Source organism: Oenanthe melanoleuca, chromosome 1A, assembly GCF_029582105.1.
Source record: "Oenanthe melanoleuca isolate GR-GAL-2019-014 chromosome 1A, OMel1.0, whole genome shotgun sequence".
NCBI classification, from domain to species: Eukaryota; Metazoa; Chordata; class Aves; order Passeriformes; family Muscicapidae; genus Oenanthe; species Oenanthe melanoleuca.
This window is the reverse complement of record NC_079334.1, coordinates 7181136-7207618: the sequence shown is the minus strand read 5'-3', so window position 1 is coordinate 7207618 and position 26483 is coordinate 7181136. Positions and strand designations below refer to the sequence as shown.

General features: G+C 44.7%; 1 protein-coding gene and 2 long non-coding RNA genes across 5 annotated transcripts; 1 reads left to right on the top strand and 2 right to left on the bottom strand.

Annotated features, from left to right (window-relative positions):
• The first annotated feature begins 1013 nt into the window (after window positions 1-1013).
• On the top strand, window positions 1014-8530 carry KCNJ8 (potassium inwardly rectifying channel subfamily J member 8). Of its 2 annotated transcripts, none has more exons than XM_056511996.1 (3): window positions 1014-1434; window positions 1777-2223; window positions 5742-8530. In XM_056511996.1, exons 2-3 carry the CDS (start codon window positions 1859-1861, stop codon window positions 6640-6642), a joined length of 1266 nt encoding a protein of 421 aa, XP_056367971.1. In that variant the 5' UTR covers window positions 1014-1434; window positions 1777-1858; the 3' UTR covers window positions 6643-8530. The 2 variants fall into 2 exon arrangements, with proteins under 2 accessions (XP_056367971.1, XP_056367960.1); XM_056511985.1 differs by having other exon boundaries at window positions 1015-1539.
• On the bottom strand, window positions 8375-18170 carry LOC130264051 (uncharacterized). The gene is made up of 3 exons (XR_008842413.1): window positions 13540-18170; window positions 9248-9396; window positions 8375-8449 (listed from the first exon to the last, which is right to left on the bottom strand). It is a non-coding gene; the product is annotated as an uncharacterized LOC130264051 (long non-coding RNA).
• Window positions 18171-18323: 153 nt separating this feature from the next.
• Window positions 18324-25130, bottom strand: LOC130264044 (uncharacterized). Of its 2 annotated transcripts, none has more exons than XR_008842412.1 (3): window positions 25072-25130; window positions 24531-24615; window positions 18324-18419 (listed from the first exon to the last, which is right to left on the bottom strand). It is a non-coding gene; the product is annotated as an uncharacterized LOC130264044 (long non-coding RNA). The 2 variants fall into 2 exon arrangements; XR_008842411.1 differs by having other exon boundaries at window positions 24963-25124.
• Between the last annotated feature and the right edge of the window lie 1353 nt (window positions 25131-26483).

The following is a 26483-nucleotide window of genomic DNA, read 5'->3' as shown; positions in this document are numbered from 1 at the left end:
CAAAACTGTTAACCTCAACCAGTGGGAAAGAGAAAGAACTTTAGGGATTTCACTGGGGAGGTGGGGGAGAGATTGTTGTTGTACATAATTCCTCCTACACGCACCCCAATACAAATCCCAAAATACAAATCTGCCAGTGCCCATTGCCCAGCTGAACATTACAGTGGGCCTGATGCTGCTCAACAAGAGCTGTGACCCGTGAAATGTCTTTCCTTCCTTTCTTGCAGAGACAGGTAATTAAATTTGTCCAAAGCTGCAAAGGTCATGAGATTCTGGCTTTGCTCCTCCAAACACTTACGCACAAGCCTCGCTTCCTCTGTCTCAGCCAGATTCGAGAGAAGATAAAGTTAGGAAGGCACAAGCTCTTGGCTTTGTGTAACTAGCGAAATGGCACAGACCAGCAGTGTTAGCACCTTGCTCCGCTGTTAAATGGGCTGGAACCTGCCTAAAACCCCTTCAACCCATTGTCCGCGGGCACCGCGCAGCGCAGGGAGCGTGTGAGTCCGTGCTCCGCATCCCGAGCCAGAGCCCCGCATCCACAGTCCGACCCGAGCCGAGCCCCGCATCCACAGTCCGAACCCCGCATCCCGAGCCCCGCATTCACAGTCCGAACCCCGCAGCCCAAGCCTGAGTCCCGCATCCCGCATCCCGATCCCGAGCCCCGCCCCGGCCCTGCATCCCGAGCCTGAGCCCCGCATCCCTAGTCCTGGTCCCGTATCTCCAGCCTGAGCCCCGCATCCCTAGTCCTGGTCCCGTATCTCCAGCCTGAGCCCCGCATCCCCAGTCCTGGTCCCGTATCTCCAGCCCGAGCCCCGCATCCCCAGCCCGAGCCCCGCATCCCAAGCCCGCCATCCCGAGCCCGAGCCCCGCCCCGGCTCCGCATCCCGAGCCCGCATCCCGAGCCCGAGCCTCGCACCCCCAGTCCCGGCCCCTCCCCGGCCCCTCCGCGCATCCCGAGCCCGAGCCGCGGCCCCGCTCCGCCCGCCCCGCTCCGCCCGGAGCCGCGTCCCGCCCCGTTCTGCGGGGAGTGGCGGCGGGGCCGGGGGCTGGGGGGACCCTGCGAGGCGCCGGGGGGTCAGGCAGCCCTGCCCTCCCCCGGTGGGACGGGCCAGCCGCCGGGGAGCCGGGCTTTCCGTGGGTTTGTTCTGTCACCCGTTTGGGAACAAAGTTTGGGAATAAAGGGAGGGTTTCCCCGCCTGATCCCGGAAGGGAAGGAGAGCTGCGAGGGAAAATGCGACCGCCTGCTCGGAGGGGTCCCGTCCCCTGCCTGCCGCACCTCCAGCTCAGCTCCTTCTTGTGATGCTCTCGGGGGACCGGGCAGGGGCTCCCGGCGGGCTGCTGGATGCGCTGCGGGGCTGCAGCCGAAAGGAGGGAGTCTCCACGCTGTCTCCGCAGATTAACTTCGGCTCAAACCACAGACGTCTGATTCTCCAGGTCCTGAAGGATGCGAATAACTTAGTGCTTCGTGTTCCGGTCCCCGTCTGAGCACTGCTGTCTCCCAGAGAAACAGCCTGCGGAACCGAGCTGGTGTCTGTCACGGTACTTTACGCCGACTTTGTGAGACTGCTGTGCAGCCTCCCTTCCTGCAAGGAGTCTCCAAATAGCATCTTTAATTTCTGCTCCGAGCTGATACCGACTGCTCGTGTAAAAATGATGGTCTGAGAGAGGGAGGGCACTGTAGAAGCAGCATTTATTGTAGTGGGGCTTGGCAGGGGGTACCTAATCGGGACTTCTTGCACAGGTGACAACTCTGACCAGGTTCTCTCTATTTTGCAGGGTAAAGCAAGCCCTGCAGAGACTTGCTACAGAGACCACCCCCCATTTCTCATCCTGCTGAGTGGACTATGGTGGCAGGAAGATGTTGGCTCGCAAGAGTATCATCCCTGAAGAGTACGTGCTGGCGCGGATCGCTGCCGAGAACCTGCGCAAGCCGCGCATCCGCGACCGGCCGCGCAAAGCCCGCTTCATCGCCAAGAACGGCGCCTGCAACCTGGCCCACAAGAACATCCGCGAGCAGGGGCGATTCCTGCAAGACATCTTCACCACCCTGGTGGACCTGAAGTGGCGTCACACCTTGGTCATCTTTACCATGTCCTTCCTGTGCAGCTGGCTGCTCTTTGCCATGATGTGGTGGCTGGTGGCCTTCGCCCACGGCGACATGGACCCGAGCACAGAAAACCCTTCGAACAGCACGAAGTGGACGCCGTGCGTGACGTGTGTCAGGTAAAGTAGAGTTTGGTGGGATGAAGGAAGGGGGGGGACAGAGCTGCCTGCTGTCCTGGTGTTGTCTGGAGTGCAGCTTTTGGTTTACATGAACCGTTGGGTTTGGTTGAGACAGTTGAAAAGTGCAGTGTTTTCCTCTAGATTGCGTAAACTCAGCAAGCCTCCCGGGCTTGGAATATACTGTACTGTAGATGTCTTTGATTCCTTACAGGATCTGAAAGAGAGGGAGACCTGCTGCTTTTCATGTGTCTCCACACTCTGTGGGTAACTCGATTGCCTGTCGAGATAAGAGCCTGCTGCAAGAGTGGGTATGTGTTATATGTATTGTAACGTTGTCTACGGCAGCGGGAGCATGCCCAGGTCCACGTCGGCCAGAGGTGCTCCCTCCAGAGCAGTGCCCAGGAGGCAGGGAACCAGCTCTGGGTGTCAGGCAGGGCACCAGTCAGAGGTGCCAGGAAATGTGTCCCTTAGGACAAAATTCTAAGTGTGTTTCAAGATGACTCTCATGAGTGTTAAATATGTGGGGCTTCAAAATACCTTGGTGAAGCCATAGGCCAGCAGTTGGACAGAGGAACACTTTCCACACTGTGCATTTTTGTCAGACAGTGAAAGCTTAAGGGATGACTGAATGCCACCTGTTGAACTATTCTGCTCTCTGTCCCCAAAGCCACAACAATTGTCAGGGCACTGATAAGCTGACACAAACACATGTGGAAGAGAAGACTGTGAATTGCAGGTGGTGTAAGCATAAGATCACTTCAGGATCTCATCAATTATATCTGCCTTTTTAGCACTAAGTTCTTATCTAGAAAAGTCCTGGTTCTGTGCCACCAGGCTGCCCCAGATCACCTGTCTTTATACACTGCAGTGCTTTGAGGGTCTAGGGGCTGCAGGGTGTTCCGAGACATCAGCAAATCCATTTCCCTTTTCTCCTTTCTCCCACAAAATCTCGAGGTACCTCACCAAGTCTGAAGGGACTTTGTATCTGGCTCATGAAGTAGCAGAGATTTAATTCTCCCTTTGTTTTGACACTTTTCTTTCTAAATGGGGATTTTCCAAGGTAAAAGACGAGGGGATTTTTCCAAGTGACCCTTCACTAGGATGGGGGGAATTGGAACAGAGGTTGCTGTCTTATTTCTTTTCTGATGTCTGGCCACAAGCAGTTTCCTCTGAATTGAGATGTCATGACCCAGCTTGCACCCGCAGGAGCGTTACCCTCGGCATTTCTGGGATTTGTGGGATCTGTCCAACCGGAATCAGGGAACAGCTACAGCCCTGCAGCTCTCCAGGGTCAGCTGAGGGGACATCCCTGCGCGTGGCTGGTGGCTCCCCCGGCGTGGCTGCTGTGTCATCCTGCAGATCCTGAGCTGGGGAACAAGGGCTTCATGCCACTGGGGCCAGCCACATCCACAGTCTGCCCCTGTTCCCTCCCACAGCTGCCTGTGGCTCTTCCAGGATGTCTGCTAGGAGGCACAATGAATGAATCAATATCATTTCAGGTTTAGCCCATGGCAAAGAACACACACCCCTCCCTCGTGGGATGTCCAGGCAACAGCTGCTCCAGCACCCATGTCCAAGCCATGGGAAATCTTTTCCTTTCCTAGGGAAATCTGGCTACCACTTTGGTCAAAGTCATGAAGTAATAATAATGTGATAGCTGACATCTTTAAGAATGGCAAGTTTTGGGGTGTAAAATAGCTTTAGTATTGCAATGCCAAAATCATGACAAGTAATTTTTAACCTACTCTCCTGAGGTTTAAGCCCACAGATATTTCAGGAGCACTTTCTTGGGTAGGTGCCATTACATATTTATGGGAAAACCTGGCTTTGAAAATTTTAACCAGTGCCTAAAGCTTGCACAGCCCTTTCATTCTACAAAGTACTGCAGAAATTTCTAAGCCTCACATCTCTTTGCCACAGAAATGAAACATTATCCAAAAAGGAAAGCTGCTACACAGCTCTGAGAGGAAGGACCTGGGAATGATGTGATTTGCACTTTCTCTCTCCCATTTCACATGGTTAAAATGCTTTCCAAACTTGCTCTTTCACTTACTTCCACTGTTAAAAAGATGGATTGCTTTTTTTTTTCCTTTTTTCAAACAAAGAAAGGGTATTGCTAAGGGAAGTTAGACTACCTACTGGACAGAGTTTTAAGCTGAATTAAGCTGACTGAATTTGAATCCAGAAGCTTCATTCTGCATTTAACTGAATATTCAGGATTATGAGAAATCATTCTATAAATTCTATGAATTAACTCCTTTGTCCCCAATTTCTTCAGAGAGAAATACAAAATAAACCCCCTCAATACAAAGTAATTTGTTAATGACTAAGAAAAATAGAAAAGGCAAAAAAAGAAAGTTATTTCAAAGATACCTGTGCAGAGACTGGTTGGTTTTCTGAAAGATGGACTTTCTCATTGCATAGAAAATTATCCTTGATATAACCTATGCTATTTAAATGTGTCCTCCATATCCCAGTGAAAATATGGCTAGAAAAAAAAATTAGAAGCAGATTAATTGAAAAGCACTGCAAACCCAATGAATAATTTAGACCCATCTTCATAGGCAGGATATATTTTCCACTGGTATAGCCCTGTAAGCATTGGGATGCTTCAGATTTATTGGATTGCACTGGAAGGATGTATCTGGAAGGAATGGAGGAATAAATCAATATAAAAGGAAGTTAAGGACCCTGATATATACAGGGGATATGGCTTTGTGGCTACAATAAATAATGTATTTTGGGAAGTTTGTGGACAGCATTTTGTGATGTCCAGCACCATAGCATTGTAGTGTATTTAACTTAACCCACACTTCTACATCCCACTTCTGTGCTGAAATTTTCCACCCAGTCTTGCCTTGGCAGTGAGCTGAACCCAAGCCCTGGGTCACAGCACTGTCCTGCTGCCAGGGTGTGCAGGGGGATACCGTGGGGGCCACTGGCCTCTCTCCATAGCCTCATCCTGCTCAGTCACAAGGTGAGCAAGGGTTTGGGAAGTGTCACACAACTGGAAAAGCCCCTTTCCCCCCCCATCAGGAAATTGTGGGTCATGATTCAGGTAGCATGAGTGAAGTGCTGCAGTTTTCCCTGTTTCCTTTCCCTGCACAGGCTCGTGGAAGGATCTGTGTTCCAGCTGATTGCCCATGCTTGCCAAAACCACCTCTCTCCACCAAGGGCCTCATGGCATGGAGAAGGACAAAAGCCCAGCTGTTCCAGAGCTGTTCACTAAGCCTGTGGGCAGCTCTGCTCCTGGACTGAGATTCCCTGAGCTGCTCAGAGTCACCCAGATGGTCTTTGAGAGGCTCAGGCTCTGAGGTCTTCCCTGCCACCATTAGACACTACACCAGCCACACAAGTATCAGCCACCAAGCATGCAATGCTTTGACTGGTGTTAACAGAAGGCTTATGTGTACTAGAGCCATACAAACAGGTCCTTAAGTTTGTTTCTGGAAGCTTCTCAGCTTCTCAGTCTGTGCTCCACATCCTGAGAGTTAACTGGGCGCAATCTTCCCCTACAGGTCTTTCACCTCCGCGTTCCTCTTCTCCATCGAAGTCCAGGTGACCATTGGCTTTGGGGGCAGGATGATGACCGAGGAGTGTCCCCTGGCCATCACGGTCCTGATCCTGCAGAACATTGTGGGGCTGATCATCAATGCTGTCATGCTGGGCTGCATATTCATGAAGACGGCGCAGGCTCACCGGCGGGCCGAGACGCTGATCTTCAGCCGGCAGGCGGTCATCGCCGTCCGCAACGGCAAGCTCTGCTTCATGTTCCGGGTGGGGGACCTGAGGAAGAGCATGATCATCAGCGCCTCAGTGAGAATCCAGGTCGTGAGGAAGACCACGACCCCTGAAGGAGAAGTCATACCCATTCACCAAGTGGATATCCCCGTGGATAACCCCATTGAAAGCAACAACATCTTCCTGGTGGCTCCCTTGATCATTTGCCATGTCATAGACAAGCGGAGTCCTCTTTATGATATCTCTGCTTCCGACCTGGCGCTCCAGGACCTGGAGCTCATCGTGATACTGGAAGGGGTCGTAGAAACCACGGGCATCACGACACAGGCAAGAACCTCCTACGTGGCAGAGGAGATCCTGTGGGGTCACCGCTTCGTGCCCATTGTCACCGAGGAGGAGGGCGTGTACGCCGTCGACTACTCCAAGTTCGGCAACACCGTCAAGGTGGCTGCGCCGCGCTGCAGCGCCCGGGAGCTCGATGAGAAGCCCTCCATCCTCATCCAGACCCTGCAGAAGAGCGAGCTGTCCCACCAAAACTCCCTGAGGAAGCGCAACTCCATGAGGAGAAACAACTCCATTCGGAGGAGCAACTCCATGCGGAGAACCAACTCCTCACTCATCGTGCCCAAAGTGCAGTTTATCACGCCCGAGGGGAGCCAGAGTGCCTCAGAAACGTGATGCACAGCTTTGTGCCAGGGCACTGGGCTTCAGAAGGAGGAGGCACCTGTGGTGTGTTGCTTCAATTTCCTTTTACTTAAAAAAAGAGAACACACTGCAGAAAAGAACAGTGCAAGAACTATTTATTCCATTGCTTACTGAAAGCACCACCTAATGGCATTAGAAAACACCCTAGCACTTAGTGTATGAATTAATAAAAATGGCACGTACACTAAAGAAAACACACTTCACTCATGTAATATAATGTGTATTTATACTTGTTTTAATGGCATGCTGATTTTTTAAATAGTATTTTTCCCATCAAGTGTCTCTTTCTTATTTTCTGCTGGCTGTCACAAAATGTGGGGCTGTCCTATATGAGTGCTTCACAAAACTTCTGTATTCAACAGCTCCCACGGATTTTGTGCATGGCATTTGGATATTGATCTTTTTGTGTGAATTCCTTGTCCTCTTAAAGGCAATAACTAAATTCCTCAAGGATTTCACTGGAGAAGAACTACCATTTCACCTTTGGTTTCCCAGGATTTTTCTTTTTTATTGTTTTTTGGCAAGGGCATTTTAAGAGCAAATTCGGGTCAGGTGAGTGACCTGTCCATCCCACAGGAAAGCTGGAGAGGCAGGAAAACCAGCGAAATTACACAGTGCTGCTCTTCTTCTCAAGGTGAGGTACTTGGCTGCAGGACAACACACATCTTAGACTAACTGTAGCCCAAGCTGAAAAATCCCAGTCCTCCTGTGTGCCCACCTGGGCATCTGTTTCACTGAAATTATTCAAGCTGGAAAAAGCAGGCGCCTCTTTACCATTCTCTTCATGATGGAAGACCAAATCCTGTTTTGTTTTTTCTGATATATTCATACATGGAAGGAAACACATTTACTTGCTTCACTTACTTTCCATAGAATTAAGTCTGCTTCCTCTAGAAGAAGGTTATTTTTTGCCAGTGGGAACTCATGAATGGGAATGAGAGGGAAGCCTGCCAGTAATATTAGAGATAGTATTTTCAAAACTATCTGAATTTTCAGGGGGACGTGGATGCTGCTGCTGAATTCCTGTTTTTAGCAATGCCTCACCTGTGTTCTTTATATAATCTGGCACTGAGAAATGGTGTGAAGAAGCTCTCCTCTTCAAATTAAAATAGGCACTTGTTACCTGAAGCCTTCCCAAAAATGTCATCACAAGTTTTTTTACAGGAGTACATGAAAGTAAGACAATTAAGTTGATCACATTTGGTAGCCTAAATTGATACATGTTTTTTTCCTGTGTGAATAAGCATAACTATGGACAAGTTCCTCTTCAAATCTCTTGCAGAAATTCTTTAATGTCTGTGGCTTGAGAGAAGTACTATCCTTGTTCTGACCCTCTAAGCCAGTCAAATATTTAAAGTTTGCTTTTTCCTGTAAGGTGAAACAGTCAAAAGCAATGCTGGATTCTCTTTGGAAGTAGCTCATCAGCAGTTGTTGGGTGGATGTTTCAGGCTTCATGAGGTGTTGGATGGTGGCACAGAGGGGCATTGCTCAGAGGTATGGACTCCCTGCATTCGGAACAGGTAGTCTCCAGAAAAAAAAACTCTGACAAAATACTTCCTCTGAAGCAGCAGATGAAATGGAAATTTCTGCTGAAAGCATTCATTCCCTGGCCTGCCTATTAATATTCTGGAAGGATGGATGGTGAACATCTGGAGAAATTAATCTGTCTGTTGTGTGTCCAAACAATGATCAGCTACAGCTTCCAAGAAGAGTCAGAGTGAAGCGCATACAATTTGTCTCTGTCCTCCATTTCCAGGACTGTGAATTTCTCTTAGGCTGTCTGTTGGATACATAGTTAAGTCAGATGCTGTGCAAAAGCAGGTTTTATACAAAATAATAATAATAAAAAGTTACAATAATGTCTTGGTTTGAAAGACAGATGTCTGCCAAGGAGGGCAGGAACCTCCCTTGGAATGGAAAAAAATATGACCCCCTTGCCTCCAAATTGTTACAACTTGAAATTAAGTGGTTTTCAGGTGAAGATATGGGAAAAGGAATAACAGTTCTTTACTAGTGTGTATAACAAGGCAAACAAACAACAACAGCAGCACAAACCCAGTCCCAGCCTCTCTCTCTCTCTCGACACTTTCCCCTTGGTGCAGTTCCGGGCACGGCCACCAGGGGCGCTACTGGCTCCCGGCCGGCCGGGGGGGGGCGGTGATTCCTCCGAGCCAGCAGGGGGCGCTGTGGCGCGGGGCGCGCCTCCCTCAGGCAGGGATGGCGGGATGGCCGCAGGAACCACCGAGCAGCGGCTGGGACAGCAGGGATGAGCCCACACCAGAGTAGCAAAGGAAATGCATCAGAAACTCTGCAGCTGTAGCAGGGGCTGCAGGGTGTCCTGGCAGGCAGGGGTGTGGGTGAGAGTGTAGCAAGAGGCAGCAGAGAAAGCAGCAGGCCTGGGCAGCAGCAGCAAGCTCCTCCTGTAGCAGCTGCCCCACTCAGACGGGAAGGGAGTGAGGGTTGGGGTTGTGTTTTTCCCCTGAGGCACTCATATAGATGGTGAGGGTCCCTCCCAGTCAGATTGGGTAACATTAATAAGGTCCCAGTCCAACAGATGCTCTTACAAGCAAAGGCTCACCCACAGCAGGAAACACAAGGAAGGCCAAAATCTCCATCGTGGCAGCAAATCCTCTGGGCAGCGACTGTAGACCGGCTGTGCCTCCTCCAGTGCCAAAAGCAAGAGAGCAAGAGGAGCCCAGCCCCTCAGCATCCAGCCAAAATCTCATCCTTCCAAAGAGAAAACCTCCCAGGTAAGACAGTAGCCAGCTGCACACTTTCCCCACCTTTTTTGCCTCTCTTAAGTACTGGTCATTATTGTCTCTTAGCCACAGATGGGACAAAATTCCATGAGAGAAAGAAACAAAAGGAAAAATCCTAACTCCCAACAAATAATTATTTCTTCTATCTCTAATTTTTGCCTGTTCCTTTCCTTTTTGTCTCTTTATATTCTCCATTCATTCTTCTATACTCTTGGTCCTTCCTGGATCCCAGCCTTTTCCATGGTCCTCTTGAATAATAATTTTACATTACCTATATTACCTCACTATTCTCTCAGTATTTCAAATGAACTTTTTTTTTTTTTTTTTTCCCAGAACCATTTTCTCCTTCCAAATTTTATTTCATCTTCACAGCTCTCTCTGCTTCACACTTAATACACTCTGTTTCTTGGAACACTGCTGCAGGGATATTGGTATTTTGAGGTGACACTAAGACACCTCAGTCATACGCCAGGATGCTGAACAGATAAACAAGGCAGAGCTTTGTGCCATGAATGTCATGTTATTTTAAATTTGAAGCCTTCTGTTTGTAACACAGACTGGCAAGCTAAGAATGAGGGTGAGATTTCTACCAAATAGTGCTGACAGTTCATGTTAGCAGTTAACCATCCATCTCATTGATAATAATTTAATAAACTAGATTCAATAAGATATCAACATCATCCCTTCACACTTATCTGTGACCCTACCATTCCCATCCATCTGCAGAATGGTCTAACTAAAACTGCATTATTTGACATTGCTTATTCTGTGTATTTAATGTGCTCTGGCTTTTTGTGCAGCCTACCAGAAGAGCAAAACTGTTTTCTAAGCTTAGAAAAATAATTGTAAAGTACTTCCAGGACATGCATAATGTCTGGGATTGCATTTTATTTTTTCTTTCTAGCTTTCATCTAAGGAGCTTCTCTGTTTTAGACAGAAAAATGGCAGTGAGAGTCTTTGTCCTTGTTTGGGACACCCAGAAGGTTCAGAATTACTGTCATGGGGGGACAGAGCACACAAACACAGACAGTGCTTACAGGAGATATAAAGATTAATGTCCAGGGTCGAAGCCAACATCTGAGTAAGAGGACTTGGAGGAAACTTTCCCTGTTGGCAGCTGATTCTGTGGTTGTCACCTTCAGGACTTCTTGCACTCTCTTTTGCAACATCTGGTGCGAGCCAGGGACAGAAGCAGGAGCTTGGCTCTGGAAAGGCCCTGCTGCAAGCCACACTTTGAATCTCTCTGCTGCACCTGGCATCACCTTGTAAAACAATTCTGGCCTTGTAAAACAGTTCTGCCCCTTGAGCATTTCTTCATGAGTGTGTTGTCCCACAGTGATCTGCCCTGGCCTGTACAGCTGCCTGGTTCTTTCCACAGAAGGGTTACCCTTCTTTCTGGGCTTTCTGGGGTACTCAGGGCTTTGCAAAGAGAGGGCCAGAGGAATATTCAGATTCAGTTAACACCTCATGCATGCCATAGGCCTTTGCCCTAAAGCCTTGTGTCACTCCAGGCCAAAGGGTCATTTCAGAGGCTTTGCCTCACAGCCATTGTGAATGAATTTCATAAAAGCCTGAGCCTTTATCTAGACTTCATAAAGTTCAGGCCAGGAATAATGCTTTTACTTGGCAATCTGAAAGGCAGCATGGACATGCTATTTTTTTCTGATTGAAAATAAAAAAGATGGTTAATTATCCACATCTTTTTTTTCTTCACAAACTAGAGACTGAGGACATTTTGTGAAACCAGTTTCCAAGCAATCCAGTGGTTATTATTAGCAAATGTTTTTTGCTGCAAGCTGCAAAAGTCATTAGTCCAAGACCAGAAAGGAGCTTTGACAGGAGAAAAAAACATTAGATATTATATGATGAAAGGAACAAAGCTTTCATTATTTTTGCAAAATATAATCTATGCTGGGCCTGGTCTTTTCAAAACACTGATGGGGCTTGCTTGAATAGCCAGGTGAGAGTTAACTTTTTCTCCCCCACATGCTTATATTGAAATATTTTTTTCCCTATATTTGTGTTTACAGGACATCCAGACTAATCTAAGATGATAAGCAGGAATTTCTAATACCCTTAGCACATTAATAATGCTTCTCAGCCCTATCTCCCTGAACTGTGTTTCCTATTTTCCCTTAAGAATTCTTTGAACTTAAAAAGATTTCTCATGTGATAACTGGACAGTAAAGATAAGATACATTCCCATATTCCCTTACTGGATGCTGAAGAGGGATTTAGCCTGCAGAGACAAGATCAGTGCTGTCCAAGAGAAACAGCCACCAGGATTGAGGCACTCATCAGTCAGGACACATCACCAAGGGGATGGATTAAAAGAAATATTTTAAAATAATAAGTATTCTGGGGGTTTCTGGCAGAGGATTCTGATTCTCATCAGAAGAGTGATGAGTTATTGCCTAGCAGTGAAAAGAATATTCTAGGACTATCAAAGAAACACTTCAATGTGAAGAAGACAAAAAACATGCATTCAAGGAAAATATAGTCCTTACTTTAGTTATTGCTACCAATTATTTTAACATTTAGGTTATTAAAAATTCAAAGAGACAAACAAAAACATGGTGAATTCTGTCTTCACTTTTAACAAAGGTTTAACCCCTTTTTTTGTACTCTGGAGAAGAGTTGATTCATTTGAAGACATCACTCCCACCACAAACATGCTATAATTATCTGGAGGATTAGTGTTAATGTCTACACACTTTTCTGGGCCCAGTGCAGGAGTAGCTGTGCATGATGTCATGGCCTGTATTGCTCAGTATGTCAGATGGGATGATCTAATGGTCCCTGCTGCACTTCAAATTTATGGATAGGGAGAGGTTTTTGGTCAAGAGAAAGCTTTCCTCTGAGTCTTAAATTAATCTCCCACAGAGGAAACAAACAAACATGGGGGATCAGAAACCCCAGCAGAGTTAGGCATCCCCAAATGGTTGATTTATTTTGACAAATTGCATTTTAGTGCTAATTATGGACTCTTCAAACAGCATTGACAAATGTTCCTGGGGACACTTTGTAAAAATTAGGGTATCTCATTGTTACAGGAGTTTACTTGGATTCCTGCTGTTGTTAAATTTTGGCTTAGTAGCAAGGATGAAAAAGCCAGCTTCTGTGTGGGCCAAAGTGAAATTATATTTCTCAGTTTTATGGTCTGAGGTCTACTACAAAGACCATAAAACTGAGGAATGACACTGGAGTGACTGCAAAGGGCTATTGTGGTTTGGGGCTCAGCATCTTCCTCATACAGGGAACATCATGCTTTCTTCAAGTGCTTTTTTTTTTGGTTTTGTAGCCACAATAGCCATGAAAATTGATTGCATCCGCCCATGGCCCAGCCTTGTTATCCTTCAGGGTGCATTTTTGATGTTAGGTCTTTCATTCTGGGTGATCTGGGTTGGTCTGTCAGAAAGGGGCTGCTTCTGCTGACTGTCACAGTTTTCAAATTCAGTCAAGGGCAGGCCATGAAGCAAAACTGAAGGGTTGTGACACACACTGAAAGAAACTCTGCTGAGTTTGAGCGAGAGCAAGTGACAATTGTGTGCCCCTTGGGTGGTCGGCTTTTCATCTCATAGCTTTTAAAAAATATATCAAGTACTAATAAATGTTGTCTGCTCAGCCTTAGCTGGTGTTTTAAATCATATTATAAACAGATACTATTCTTGGCTGATCAGATTAAATTGTTTGGGATGTGCTATTTTTTCCATATACAAAATCTCACTGCATTCTTTAAATATTTTGTGTTAAATTAAGAGTAATAAAATCTCTGGACTGAAGCTCTCCTTATAGTCAGCTCCTTTACACTGTCAACATCCACATGAAAAATGTAATACAAAAATGAATGTGCTCCATGAAATATTAAATTTAACCTAATTTTAAAGATGTGAATATCTTTCAGTTTATATTAGCAGTAAGTATGGTGTTATCAGCCATGGGTGTTTTCCTTAAGGAACAATAATCCTGTTCAAATATCAATTCAATACTCTTGGTTAAAAATAAAGAGCAGCAGGCAATGGATCCTAATTCAGTCATATCAATTACTAGGGGAAAGGCACAAAACCAGAGAAATAAGAAGTTCAGAAGACTGAAATAAAGATTTCTTTACCATGCACTGAACGGTAGGTGGAACAGTCTTCAAAACAGAGGTGCCAGAGACTTTACAGGTGGAGATGTTTAATCTGAAATAAAGACATGTACAGGCAAAATAATTTAGCATGGGAACATGCAATCAATCATATCTTAGTAATTTCAAATGTCAACATCTGAGCACTCACTCACTGAGAGGCTTTTAGTGGTGTCCACAAAAGAGAGATTTTAAGTAGGTAGCCAGCCACACCTTGCACAGTGTTAGCAATCCACTGCAGATCACTCAGCCAGCAAGTGGTGATAACTACTTAGTCTTTCCAAAACCATGCATCTCTGTATATCATCACATTCTTTCCTATTCCACTTCAAGCACAGGACTATTAATTCATCAGTAAAATCTTTCAACTTAAGTTCTCCTTGGGCACATTATCAAATCAAGGGAGAAAAGCTTGTTTAACTTGATATCTATATATATATATATATATGTATGTACACACAAATCTATATAAAGAAGCATTTGCACTGCCAAATTTGACAGTAGGGATTCTCCAAGTTATTTTTACTTCGGTTTTCCAGCCAAAAAATTCCATCATATGTATGTATATATACACACATATATAATGAATCCTCATTCTCAGAGACTCCATCATGCTTTAGGGAGAAAAGACCCTCACTAAGATGGACTTCTCTCCCACCCTGTGCCTCAGCTAGCTACACTGACACTGAGCAAATCTTCCAAAAGCTCCATCTCTTCTGGCAGACATTAAGGAAGGTCCGACACAGCAGAAGATGCATTTTTTTGTTTGGGAGAGCAGGCTCTGAAGTGGGAATTTTCATCCTTATTAGGTCAACCTAGCAGTGATTAATGTGACATGATGTCACAGGAGGAGTGCTGGTTTTGAGACCGGTTTTTGTTTGCAACTCTTTGCAATGTGTTGGTTTAGATTTCTGTTAAGTGTCTCAGTGAGTTTCTTATGGTCACTTTCCTCTTGGAAATTTTCAGCTTGACTTAGATTTACATGCAGCAATGGAGAAAGGCTGGGAACTCATACCACTAGGATTTCCAGGCATTTCTTATGCGTACTTTGGGAATGTCATTTGGGATATGACCCTGGGGAAAAAAACTGCAGAGGGAAAATGTGTGCATGTACAAATGTGTGTTTGCAAATACATATCCAAAGCTTGTTGATGTTTTGTTCTTGTTGTGAAAAGGGGAGGGATTTTCTTAGTAGCAACAGATTCTTCCCTTTGGAAAACTGTCCACAATAATTTGGTGCCTGAAATCATGAAGAGGCTATGGCATTTCAGCTTGGTAAAACTGCCACAAATATGGACCCATCAGCATCATGCACACCCACAGAAGAGGGTAAAAATACCTTTCAAGGGGTGAAATGTTCATTAGCAAAGACACAGAGAGCTTGCCGAATGGTTTCACTGAGAGATGTGAGCTTTAAAGGGTAGCACTTACTCTCAGTGCCCATTCGTGCCCCTGGGGAGCTCCCCAGCCATGGATGACGCCGCATGGGAGCTGCACATGCCGTGCAGGACATGGAATTTGGTCATGGAAATGGGCAGCGAGCACAGAGCTACGTGCAGCCCCTTCAGGCAGGCAGGGACTCGCTCCCAGCTGGGTCACACGCCGCGGCCATGCGAACTCCCCGCAGCAGCAGCGGGATCAGCCCGGCTCCTCCTGCTCTCCAAAGCACATGTGCCTGATGCGCCCCCAGGGAAGGCTCGCTCCGAGCTGCCGGAGCACAGTTCAAGGGGCTGTCAGGGGCAAACCAGATTCCTGCTTCCTTTCCTTGGATTCTGCTTTTCCTTCTGTTAAGAAACTGATTATGGCATGTGAGGGTCTTACACATTTTGAGCATTCACAACATGGATTCTCTGTGGTAAACAGAGAGTGAATGCTGAAACAATTTGGCTGGGCCACTCCAGTGAACCAGCTCAACAAAGGGCTGCTGGGCAAAAGGAAGAATAAAACCCAGCCATCTCCAGCACACATGGAGTATTGTAATGAGACAATGATCAGGCAAGATGGAAACAGAGGAGATCAGGGATATCAGAGACAGCAGACTTGAAGGAATTTGTCATCCAAGGGAGAAGACAGGTCCTCTAGGGAGCCAGGCTAATGTGGGAATGCTCTAAAGAAGTTAAAGGATGGACAGTTTTGAAGGAAAGCAGAAGTGAATGTCAGCTTGTCACGGTTTTAAAAACATTTCTTAGTAAATGTACTATTCTTTCTGGTGAAGTAAATTTGGTTTTGATTTATTTCAGATCAAAGGCTTCTGAAGGGGAAATCTGCAAGTGCTGGATTCCAGTTTTGGGAATCACTTGCTAAGACATAAGTACCTAATAAATGGAATTGTAGAGTACTGTCTGCTAATATGAATAAATAGAACCAAATTAAAACACTGGAGATGCTGTTACCCACTGAGATAAAAAGTGTTCAAGGCCAGGCTGGATGGGAATGTCAGCAATGTGGTCTAGTGGAAAGTGTCCCTGCCCATGGCAGGGGGATGGAACTGGATGAGCTTTGAGGTCCCTTCTAACACAAAGCATTCTGTGATTCTGTAAAACACCTGAGCACCTCTGAAATCCTAAACAGCTCAGCAATCCCTGTACACTTGTGTGAAGCCCCCTCCAAATCAGCAGAATTTGTAAGGATCCTACAGTTAAATATCTACTTAAGGAGTCCAGGCAGGAAGGGCATTCAAAGGGAAAAGCAGCAGGATCTCCAGAGCAGAAATCTGTCTAGCAGGGGAGCCTTCCTGACCCTGCAGCAGCCCTTCCCAGGCAGCGTGTGTGTGTGCCTTCCAGCCCCAGGGAGCTCTTTAACCCTAAACTTCCATACAACCACAAATATCTTTGTTTAGACATTTCAGTGTATCCTCTAATAGAAAAGGAAACAGCAGTAAGGCTCTAGCTGCCCTTTCCATATGGCAGCAGTCTACTTTTGTTCTGTAGGTTTTCTGGTAAAAAAAGGGGAGGAAGATTATGTAGCAACAGAACCTCACGTTATAATGAAAAAAAGATACATCAGTAGTCCAGTAAGAAAACAAGATTTGGTGTTACCTAATATAATATCTAATGGTTCAGTACTGGTTTTGAAAGAATTGTCTCCTTTTGGAGACAGACCTCCAGACAGTGCAGTGTAGACTGGTGCTGTTTGAAATTCCAGATGCAAACATTGTACAATGAAAATAAATTTAAGTAGGCTGTTTGGATCCCTTGTGTGCATTTATTAGATCTGTCCTGCCTGTGAGCCTGCAAAGTGCCTTCCAAATGCTGTGCATGTGAGCAGCTCCTATCTGAAAACACTATCAGGTGCAAAGAAGAGGTTCAGGTTAGCTAAAATTTGTGATTTGATATTCTGAACATAATGAATCTGGTGTTTTGTGGAGGATTTCAAATTTTCCAGATGCAAGCTCATTGTATTTTACAGCCTTTATTCACACTAACTGCTGTATTTCCAGAAAATAGAATAAAGATCTGTTTTAATTTTATAAACAGGGCTTGTTTCTGGCTCAAAAATGTAAGAAGTACACCCTAGTTTCCCTTCAAGTATATTGGTCCCGAAATTTGCTGTGGGAAATTGTATGAGAGCAGGGATGGGCAATGAACAGGGATTTCTTGAGCTTGCTGTGCTGCCACCAAAACATGGCCAAAGTAACACTGCCCAGCTCAGCCTGGCTCAGAAAAGCTCTGGGAGAACTGTCATAAACCAGTTTAGCCTTAAGCCTTACAATTACATAATTACATGTACTACTTGTAGCCAGGGAAAGAAAAATTACTTATCTCATCTGAGCAAAGGTCCAGTAGTCACTTGAGAAACAAAATGTCAAGCAAGAAGAATCTCCAGGGTACTGAGCATTCCCAGAGGAAGCGAGGGACACGTTTCTTCTCAGGAGATTTTCCCACCGTTGGAAAGCCAGCCTGTCACGCAGTTTACATAACAACAACAAAAAAGGACAGATCCCAGCAGTAACAGATCAATTGTGCTGGTTTGGCATGTGATTGTTTTGGTTTGGGTTTTTTCCTACTTCATAAACCTGAAATTAAATATCCATAAACAGTGTTTTATATCGTTTTCCTGGTGGTACGGCTTTCCCTTTGCCATTTGAAACAGAAGAGCCAGGACTGCAATGTGAAATCTCACTGGTATCAAAACCAGACCACAGTGTACACATCCCCTTCTGACATACATTGCTGTGCTATATGAGAGGAGCTGGAAAACATGATAAGGATGTCATAACTTAATTTACAGGAATTGGTTTTCTGCTGAATTCTCCCATGGAACATGTCCCAGAATACAGGAAAGGGAGGCTCTGTCTAGTCCCTCATGCATTAGTCAAAACTGGATTTCTCATAAAAATGGAGAAACACCTAAATACCCAAAATACATGTCCTACATTGATATAACCTTTCTTTACAAAGTGCTAAACCCCAGCATGCTAAGGGAAAAGGATAATACTTTGATTATTTTTCTGCATAATAAAATTAAGTTCTTGAAAATTACCTTTCTTTCCTTATTACATTTCTGATAGACTACAGGATAGGATGAAATGACAACCATAGGAATGTATTCTCATTATTGATCAAGCCTGGAGGCTCTTTATCAGACTGGCTTTACCAGAAACCAAAACCTAGAAATCCCCAGGCATTCATTCCCTTCCACACAGTACAACGTTTTAGGAGAGTGGAAAATAGAATAAACAGTCTTTACTCTGTGTGTATATCTCCACATAAACACATGTATACGTAGCTCAGGGAACAACTTGAGAAGCAAAGATTAACAGATATCCTACATAAGTCTTGTGTGTTGTTCTTCTGAAGTCTCCAGTGGATTTCTTCTGAAAGCCTTGAAAAGATGGATCCTGACCTCTTCTGCACTGATGCCTGGTTGGAAAAGGATGCAGAGCAGATCAAGAAATAAAAAATACATATTCTCTCTGGTGGAACAGTGTTAAGAAATAAGCCCTGGGCACAGTATCATCCTTCACTGATAAGCAGCTATTGGATCACACTTCATGCAGAGGGAAAGCCATATGGCAGCATATTTCTTGGTGCACTCATCAGTAAAGAAGGGCCAATCATTCACCACATATTTTGGCAATCCATGCTCTGCATTTCCCAGCAAACATATTTTTTCGTGATTTAACCATGTCCTACGTCAGTGGTCATTTCTCTTAGTGACAGATATGTGACAGAACTCCAGTGGAACTTGCTTGCCTTCCTCATGCTCTTCTCCCTGTTTTGGCTGAGGCAGACAGAGCTGGTCAGGGACAAATAGAGAGATTCAATAATTTCATTTGATGAAGAGAAAAATGAAGGGTAGGTGGATGAACAGAGTTCTCTGACTATTAAAGGGTACTTGGGAGCATTGCATTCTTCAGTATCACTGGCCTGTCACCTTGGGGAGTTCATTTCCACATAAATCAAACCTTAACCAGACAGAGGAAAACTGTTCTCACTGTTACAAAGGAGGCAGCTGGCCAGCTCAAAAGGACAAAATCTCTATTCCTCTGGGACATATGGAAATGGTCATTACAAGACAATATTTATTTATAAACACACTTGGCCCCATCAATTGGGCTTGAATATATAGAGGAATGGAGCTTATTAGTAAGATAAAGCTTTCCCATGACCTATAGAGGACACTGCATAGAGACCACAGATGTTCTGTATTAAAAAAGCTGGAAAATTTATGTCAATGGCCATGAAAAGCTCAGTCGGAAAATAAGTAAATAAATAAATAAGGAGGTCACCAGCAAAGACAAGGTTAAGGACACTGGAAAATGGATCTTCCAGGATACTTAACCTTTATTTATTTAATTAAGCGGAACAGATCGTGACCTCAGCTGCATGTGTCTCTCCTGAGCAGCTCTGCTGAAGTCACTCAAATTTTTCTGGATTTGCACCACCAGATCTGAGCAGATGGCGGGTTTGTCACACAGGCAAACAGCCCCATGGCAATGAGATTCACACAATTAGTGCCAGGAAAGGCTCAGGGAAGAACTGTACTTTGGAAGTATGGGCCACTTTCTGATGCAGGTATGGAAAAATCTCTGTCAGATTAACTTGGACCCAGCTTCAGCTGTATAATCTAAATCATTGAGCTTCTTAGCACAGAATTTGTAGCCTATTTAGAGATGGAAAGCCAGAAAAATGACAGAGAAGCATCACAAGACCAGATTCAGTTTTTATTTACCAGGGCCTTCAGATCACAGAATCAGAGAATACCCCAAGTTGGAAGGGACCCACAGGTATCATTGAGTCCAACTCTTCATTGCATGGCCCACACATATGGGATCAAACCCACAAGTTTGGTGTTATTAGCACCAGTCTCTGACCAGCTGAGCTATCTAATGCAAGCTGGGCTGTCTAAGCCCACGGATCCTCTCTGCACTCAGCAGCTCTGAATGTGCCCCCAGACAAATGCAAACAGATCCCCATCCTGGCTGGCCTGAAGCCTTGAATCCAAGGGTTTGTGTACCTGTTCACTCAGTGGGAGCTGAGGAGCACAGGTGGTGTTGTTTGAACAGCTGTGGGCTTGCTGAGCACCTACAGCCTGGCTCACAGCCTCTGCCTGCACCTCAGCTGCTGCTCCCTCCAGCAGACATGGATGGAGCATCACAGCAGCATCTTCTCACCCATCTGCATGGCCAGGGGCTTTCCTGTCACACACCAGCTCCTTTGGTCCCCCCATCTGCCAAGGGATGCCTTCCCTCAGAGCCTCCCGAGAGACATCCAGCAGGGAGTACTGACTTTTCCAACCTTCAAATGGATGTCTTGTGTTCAGGTGTGCCAGGACACTCACTGACACAGCAGGAACTAGGACAAAAATCCCTGTTTATTCTTCTTTCTGAAAGAGGTCCCGTTAATGGTTTAGGAAGAGGAGTGAGGCCACAGAACACTGTCTGTGAGATGAGACCCCTTCCCTTCAGAGCTTCCCAATGAAAGTGCTACAGCTGTCAGGGCACCACAGGTGTCTGAGGGACTGACTGACCACCATCAGTGAAGTCCAAGTTCTTGTAAACCCTGAGGGTGCTGCAGCAGGTTTCCAGCTGTCCCTGACATCAGAAGGCCAGGCAGGCATTCACACAAGCACCAAAATATGAGTGCACCTCCACTCTTGGTTTGCCTCACTTTCTATTCTTCCATGATCCCACAGATGACCTTTCAGCTCACTATATCCCAGAGCTACCCAACTTTCTCCCAGGCATGGAGAAGGCAGGATATCCACTGGATATCCCAGAGATATGAGGTCAGGCTGTTGTACTCCCATTCTCCTGGGGCACACTGGCTTGGACCTTCCCAGAAGGTGGAATTCCTGAGCCAGGGGCAGTCACCCTGCAGCTGGTGAGGCCATGGAGGAGCAGGGGACTATAAGTACCCCAAAACTGGAGCATTTAATAAACATTTGAAATTACTGCTAAAACCCCAAACAAACCACACTGCAATTCAGCATTATCTAGTATTGTTTCCCATGGTAGAATAGATATGTCATTCTGATTACTGCAGGCTAGGTTTACAATTACTGAAGAATTTTTTTCTTTCCCTGTGAGCTTGGTATAGTTTATACTGAGAAAAAAAAATTTAGTGTTGTTTTACAGTCATTTTCCTTATATTTGTTTTGTTTCAGTTTTCTAGGGGTGGGTTTTTTGGAGTAGTAAGAAGGAACAAAACGGTTGAAGCACATATAACCTCTCTGGTTTATGAAAATGCAAGAATTTCCCACTGCTTTTCAACGCTGAGGTGAAAATTTTCATCTGGAGTGTAGTAATTTCTGCAGTATGGATTTAGTTGGATATGTTCAGTTCAGTCTTCGATCCAGGGAAACTTCATGGGGACTTTTACAACTAGAAGTAAAACAGGATCCATGATAATTTTTTCTTTGCAATAAGAGAAAGAAATCAAATGATCATCACTTTTATAGATCATTAACAGAATTTTTAAACAGTGTTGGCCTCAGTATGAATTCTGGGTACACACCACTGGTAACTGGACTTCATGTCATAGATGACAAGTGTTTGATCCTGAAGGTCAGACAGTTTTCAGGTCACCTCACTGCCCACTTTGCCAGTTTGTCTGTGAGATTATGAGCTTGGTCAGGCACGATTTGTACATCTCTGCCTGACTATTCCCAGTCACTTTCCTGGCCTTTAGATGTTTGGAAACGATTTTCAGGATTAATGCTCCATCACCTTCTCAGGGATTAAGGTGAGGCTGGCTGGCCTGTAGTTCCCCAGAAGGGCCTTCTTGCCCTTCCTGAAGATCAAGGTGACATTTGCTTCTTCCAGTCAGCAGGAGTCTTCTGATTGTCACAACTTTTCAAAAATAATTGAGAGTGGACTCACGACATTGGGGGAACAACCCATCAGGACCTATGGGCTTGTATATGTTCAGTTTGTTTGTTTGTTTTAACATTTACTCATTTGTTTTAATCACTTTTTGGATTCATTTCTCTACTTCTAGAAAGAGTGGTGCTGAACTTGTCATCTCACAGTCTGCAAGTTTTTAAGTCCATGCACCATCCTATTAACAGAGTCAGAAGTTAGAGACTTCTCCCACACTGCAGTCTTTACTCTCTGCTTCATCCCTCAAGGTAATCTAATTTATGAAACATAAAGGAGATTAAATAATTTTAATGTTGTTCTCTGTAATGAGAGCCCAGAGCCATGTTTGTGCCCATTATTTACTCTGGCTCCCCTTGAAACAAGCAGCAATGTTTCCAAACCAGTGCTGTGTTTTGGGGCTAACCTCTCCAGTTCTCACAGAGGCTATCCTGGGTGGAATTAGAAACACTGATTCATCCCAATTATCTGTGCTCAGAGCCGTTCCCCATCTTCCCATGCAAGATTCTGAGTAACCCACAAAGGGAAAAATACTATCACAATGCAACCTTTCTTTCCAAATTCTCCTCTGTCCCTGGATACCACAGGAGCCCATTTCAACCACAGTAGGGACAAAGATATTTATTTTGATTTATGCTTTCCTATCTGCTCTGCCTTAGCCACAAGAAACTGATCTCCAAGAAGACGCATCATCTCTGCGTATCTCTGCTCCCCAACCAGACAATGACCTACTCCAGAAGTCAAACTGAGATCAAATGTTACTCTCTGGTTCATGGGTGAAAAAAAAAACCAACTTTGAATCACAAGAGGAAATAAAGGGAAAAGATGTCCATCCTGTTCACTGCTGTGTTCACAGTGAGTACGGTTGGTTCCTTTCCCACACATCTTGGCTGTTTATTTGTTTTTTGATTAAGCTAACATGCATTTCAACAGCTGCATCCCTGAGAGTTTTAAAACTTGTCTAGGAGTAGGCTAACCCATCAGTAGGAAAATAGGACTGGGAGAAAGAAAAATCATAAGTTATGACAGATGCTGAAGCTTGTTCTGCTTATAGTATGGTGAGGTAAATTCAAGTGCAAAAATTTCACAAAGCACACAATGACAACACCAAGTGTGTCTGCCCAGAAAAGCTGTGGATTTGTTATCTCTGGATGTGTTCAAGGCCAGGCTGGATGGAGCTCTGAGCAACCTGGGATAGTGGAAGGTGCCCCTGCCCATGTCAGGGGGATTGGAATAAGATAATTTGTAAAATCCCTTCCAATCCAAATCAATCTGTCATCCTATGATTCTATTAAATGTTAATCTGTTAAAAGTAGCCTCTAGAAGAAAAAGAAAAATCAGAAAGCAAAGGAGACAGAAAAATAAGATGGAGAAAGAGAAGAAAAAGGAAATTTAAAAAGCAAAAGGAAATGGGAAGGGGAAGCAGAAGGAGAAAGGGAAGAAGAAGGGCAAGAAAACAGAGATAAAGGCCCCAGTCATCCTTGTTTCAGCAAATTAAAGCTGGAGCCATTGACCATAAACAACCAGTTATAATTTTGTGTCTGAGTCCCAAAGCTCATACTCATGTTAGCTCATGGTCAGACTGAGGTTTTTAAATCAAGGTACAGAAATTCCACAACAATAGAGCCCCCCTATATTTAAGAGTATTTAGAGCTGAACCCTATAACCTCAGCTTCTTGCCACATTTCTCTTTCTGTTGCACCGCTAAAGCTTCAAGGTTTTCTTTGATCTATGAACAAAAATTATTGTCTGCACTCTAAGGCCACTGTCATCAAAACATCAATTAAATAAACATTCTGTTTCTTTCATTCTCCTTATAGAAATAATGCAGAACTTTGCCTTAATAGGGACAGATTAATTGCGTCATGGCTAAAGTCTGTTTTTGGATGACTTGTCTTGCTAACCACATGTTATGGTCATTTGTCCTAGATGGAAACCAGTGAACTTAAAAAAAGTAGGTAGAAAAGGGAAAAAATCTGGCTGAGAATTAAGCAAATTCATAGTACCTGCCCTAAAACTGACCAGCCCCAATCTGTATTATTTTTTATGGCTACTCATATCCCTGATATTGGAGGTGTGAAGTTGTAATAGAGGCTCAATCTGGCTCAAAAAAAAAAAAAAAAAAAAAAAAACAACAGCAGATTTCTCACCAAGAAATAGGCAATAGTGTGTGAAAAAAAAAAAATCACAGAATCATTTAGGCTGGAAAGGACCTCCAAGATCATAGAGTCCAACCTTTGACCATCTTGTCACCAGCCCAGAGCACTGAGTGCCATGTCCAGTAATTTCTTGAATATTTCAGGGATGGAGACTCCACTACCTCCCTGGGCAGCCCCTTCCAATGCTTGATAAAGGAAAGAAAGGCTCTGCCTTCATGTCAAACACTTCACTAGCATGATCACTTGGGCAAAGATTGTTCCATCTTTGAACACCAGGAAAATAAGGTTTGGAGGGAGTAAACCACCAAATTAAAACCTTCCTGAGCAGTCTGCTGTGGAACAGCCCAGGACAGGAGAGAGACTCATTCAGAAAAAGATCACTCAACCTATACAAAGGATTTTTGTGTTATGTTTCAACCATGCCGTTCTTCTCCCTGATAACCAGTGACAGGACCTGAGGGAATGGTATGAAGCTGTGTCAGGGAATGTTTTACCTTGGGTATCAGGGAAAGGTTCTTCATCCAGAGCATGGTTGGGCACCAGAACAGGCTCCCCAGGGAAGTGATTACAGCACCAGGCCTGACAGAGTTTGAAAACACGAGTTCATGTTCAGGTTCCGGTTCCATTGTAAAGCAATGAGACAGATACAGGGGTTTTCAAATCATTGCAACTTGCCAACCAGCATCATTAGGTACTCAAAGAGTTGAATCCTGGATCTGATTGAATAAAATCTGTAGAGACAAGGTAATGAAATCCATTATTTCCATTTGCCATCCTACTTAGAGTCAGGGCAAAGTGCCACACGGTGGTTAGAGCTGAATAAATTGTTTTCTGCATCAGCTCCTCTGACAGCCCTGTGAGTTAAAAGAGAAAGAGGATTTTCTCTAACAGAGCAGGAGAGAGAGGTTTATCACCCAGTTTATTACCCTGAGTAGCTCTGGGATGAGCACAACAGAGCAGGTTCAGCACAAGTGAGCAGGCACCAGCCCAGCTTCATCCCCAAAGAGGTGCAAGGACACTGCTAAAGGGTCATACCCAGGGGTTGTCCCCCACAGCCTCTTATCTCCCACAGACTTGCAGCATGAGGATGCTCCTCGCTGGTTGTTGAATCTGCAAAGACTCTCTCAGCTTGCAGACCTGCTGTTGTTGAGCAAAACCCTCATTTACCTGCCAAATGCAATGACAAATGATAAAGCTTCAGTGTACTCTGGCTTATTTGCTATTAGCCCCGGTGTGAATGTTCCAGGAAAACAGTGTTTAATACCCCCATCAGCCAACAAAGCAGCTCTTTCACCACTATTTACAGGAAGGGCTCGTTTCCCTCAGTGAGTTTGCTTTGACGTTATTGGGAGAGGTTTTGTGGCAGATATTTACACTAGGCCAAGTGGCTGAGGCATCCTCTGAGCATACATGACACAGGCTGGGGATCCAGGCTGCCAGAATATAAAAGAGCACTTCCCACAGCACCTTATCAATTTGTTGTGCTGCCTGAGTGGCGTGATTACTTTTCCATGGCCGGGAAGGCTGACTAACCCTCCCTGAACCATTAATCTTGGGACAGCTTGAACCAAGAGAGATTTCTGTAAAAATAGACCACAAAAAATGCATTGGAGACAAGAGGCTTTGCGTCTTTTACAGCTTCTTGACCTCCTCTGGCTGGATTGTTTTACTACTGGGGAGGATTAAAGGGAATATCCTGGAGCCCCAGCGCAGCACAGCGACCAATGTGCACAGCTGCTCTCAGTCATGTGAAGCACACAGAAAGGGTCTGACTCATTGCTCTTTCAACTCAGTTTCTGTCCAGTAGCTCAGATTTTCTGGGTCTCAAACTCAGCCTTGATTTATGCTCATTTTTTAGAAGATCTGGAACCAGCCTGGTGAAAAAAGGGAGAAAAAGGGCAGAAAGGGAACACCTGAGAAGAGAGTATATAACTTCTTCCTAGGTGGTGACTAGTTGTGGTGGCAGGCCACCTGGCTCCAATAAATCACAATATTGCCTAATCATTGCACACAGAGTAGTGTAAGATTCATGATAATAAAACAACTGAATGCTGATGAAATACATCCTGCAATTCCAAAAATACTAAATGCATGGAACAATTTGCCTCAAACTAGGAATAAAAGCCTTATACTTTTCACAACTGTATGTGTTATATAAGGTTATTTCTTTGTCAGATATTTTATTTGATAGCATAAAATAGAATTTTATATTTTATATAAAGTAGCTTTTATGTTCTGGGAGAAATGCACTTACTTTACCAACTGAGTCTCAGAAGGCTTCATAATTTTTCAAACTGAAGTAGTAAATATTCTAGAATATGGTTCTTTAATCAAGGTGAGTGCAAGTAACTCTTCATCTCAGGTTGCAACTAACCATATATCAGTGTCACTTCTTTCACATTCTTACACTTTTAGCTACAATGTCAAATTTACTGTTAAGTGGAATG

Bases quoted from the DNA above. Each gene is read 5' to 3' on its own strand.
- KCNJ8 (XM_056511996.1), top strand. From the start codon at position 1,859: ATGTTGGCTCGCAAGAGTATCATCCCTGAAGAGTACGTGCTGGCGCGG. The intron at 2,224-5,741 runs GTAAAGTAGAGT...CTTCCCCTACAG, and splicing joins CCGTGCGTGACGTGTGTCAG to GTCTTTCACCTCCGCGTTCC.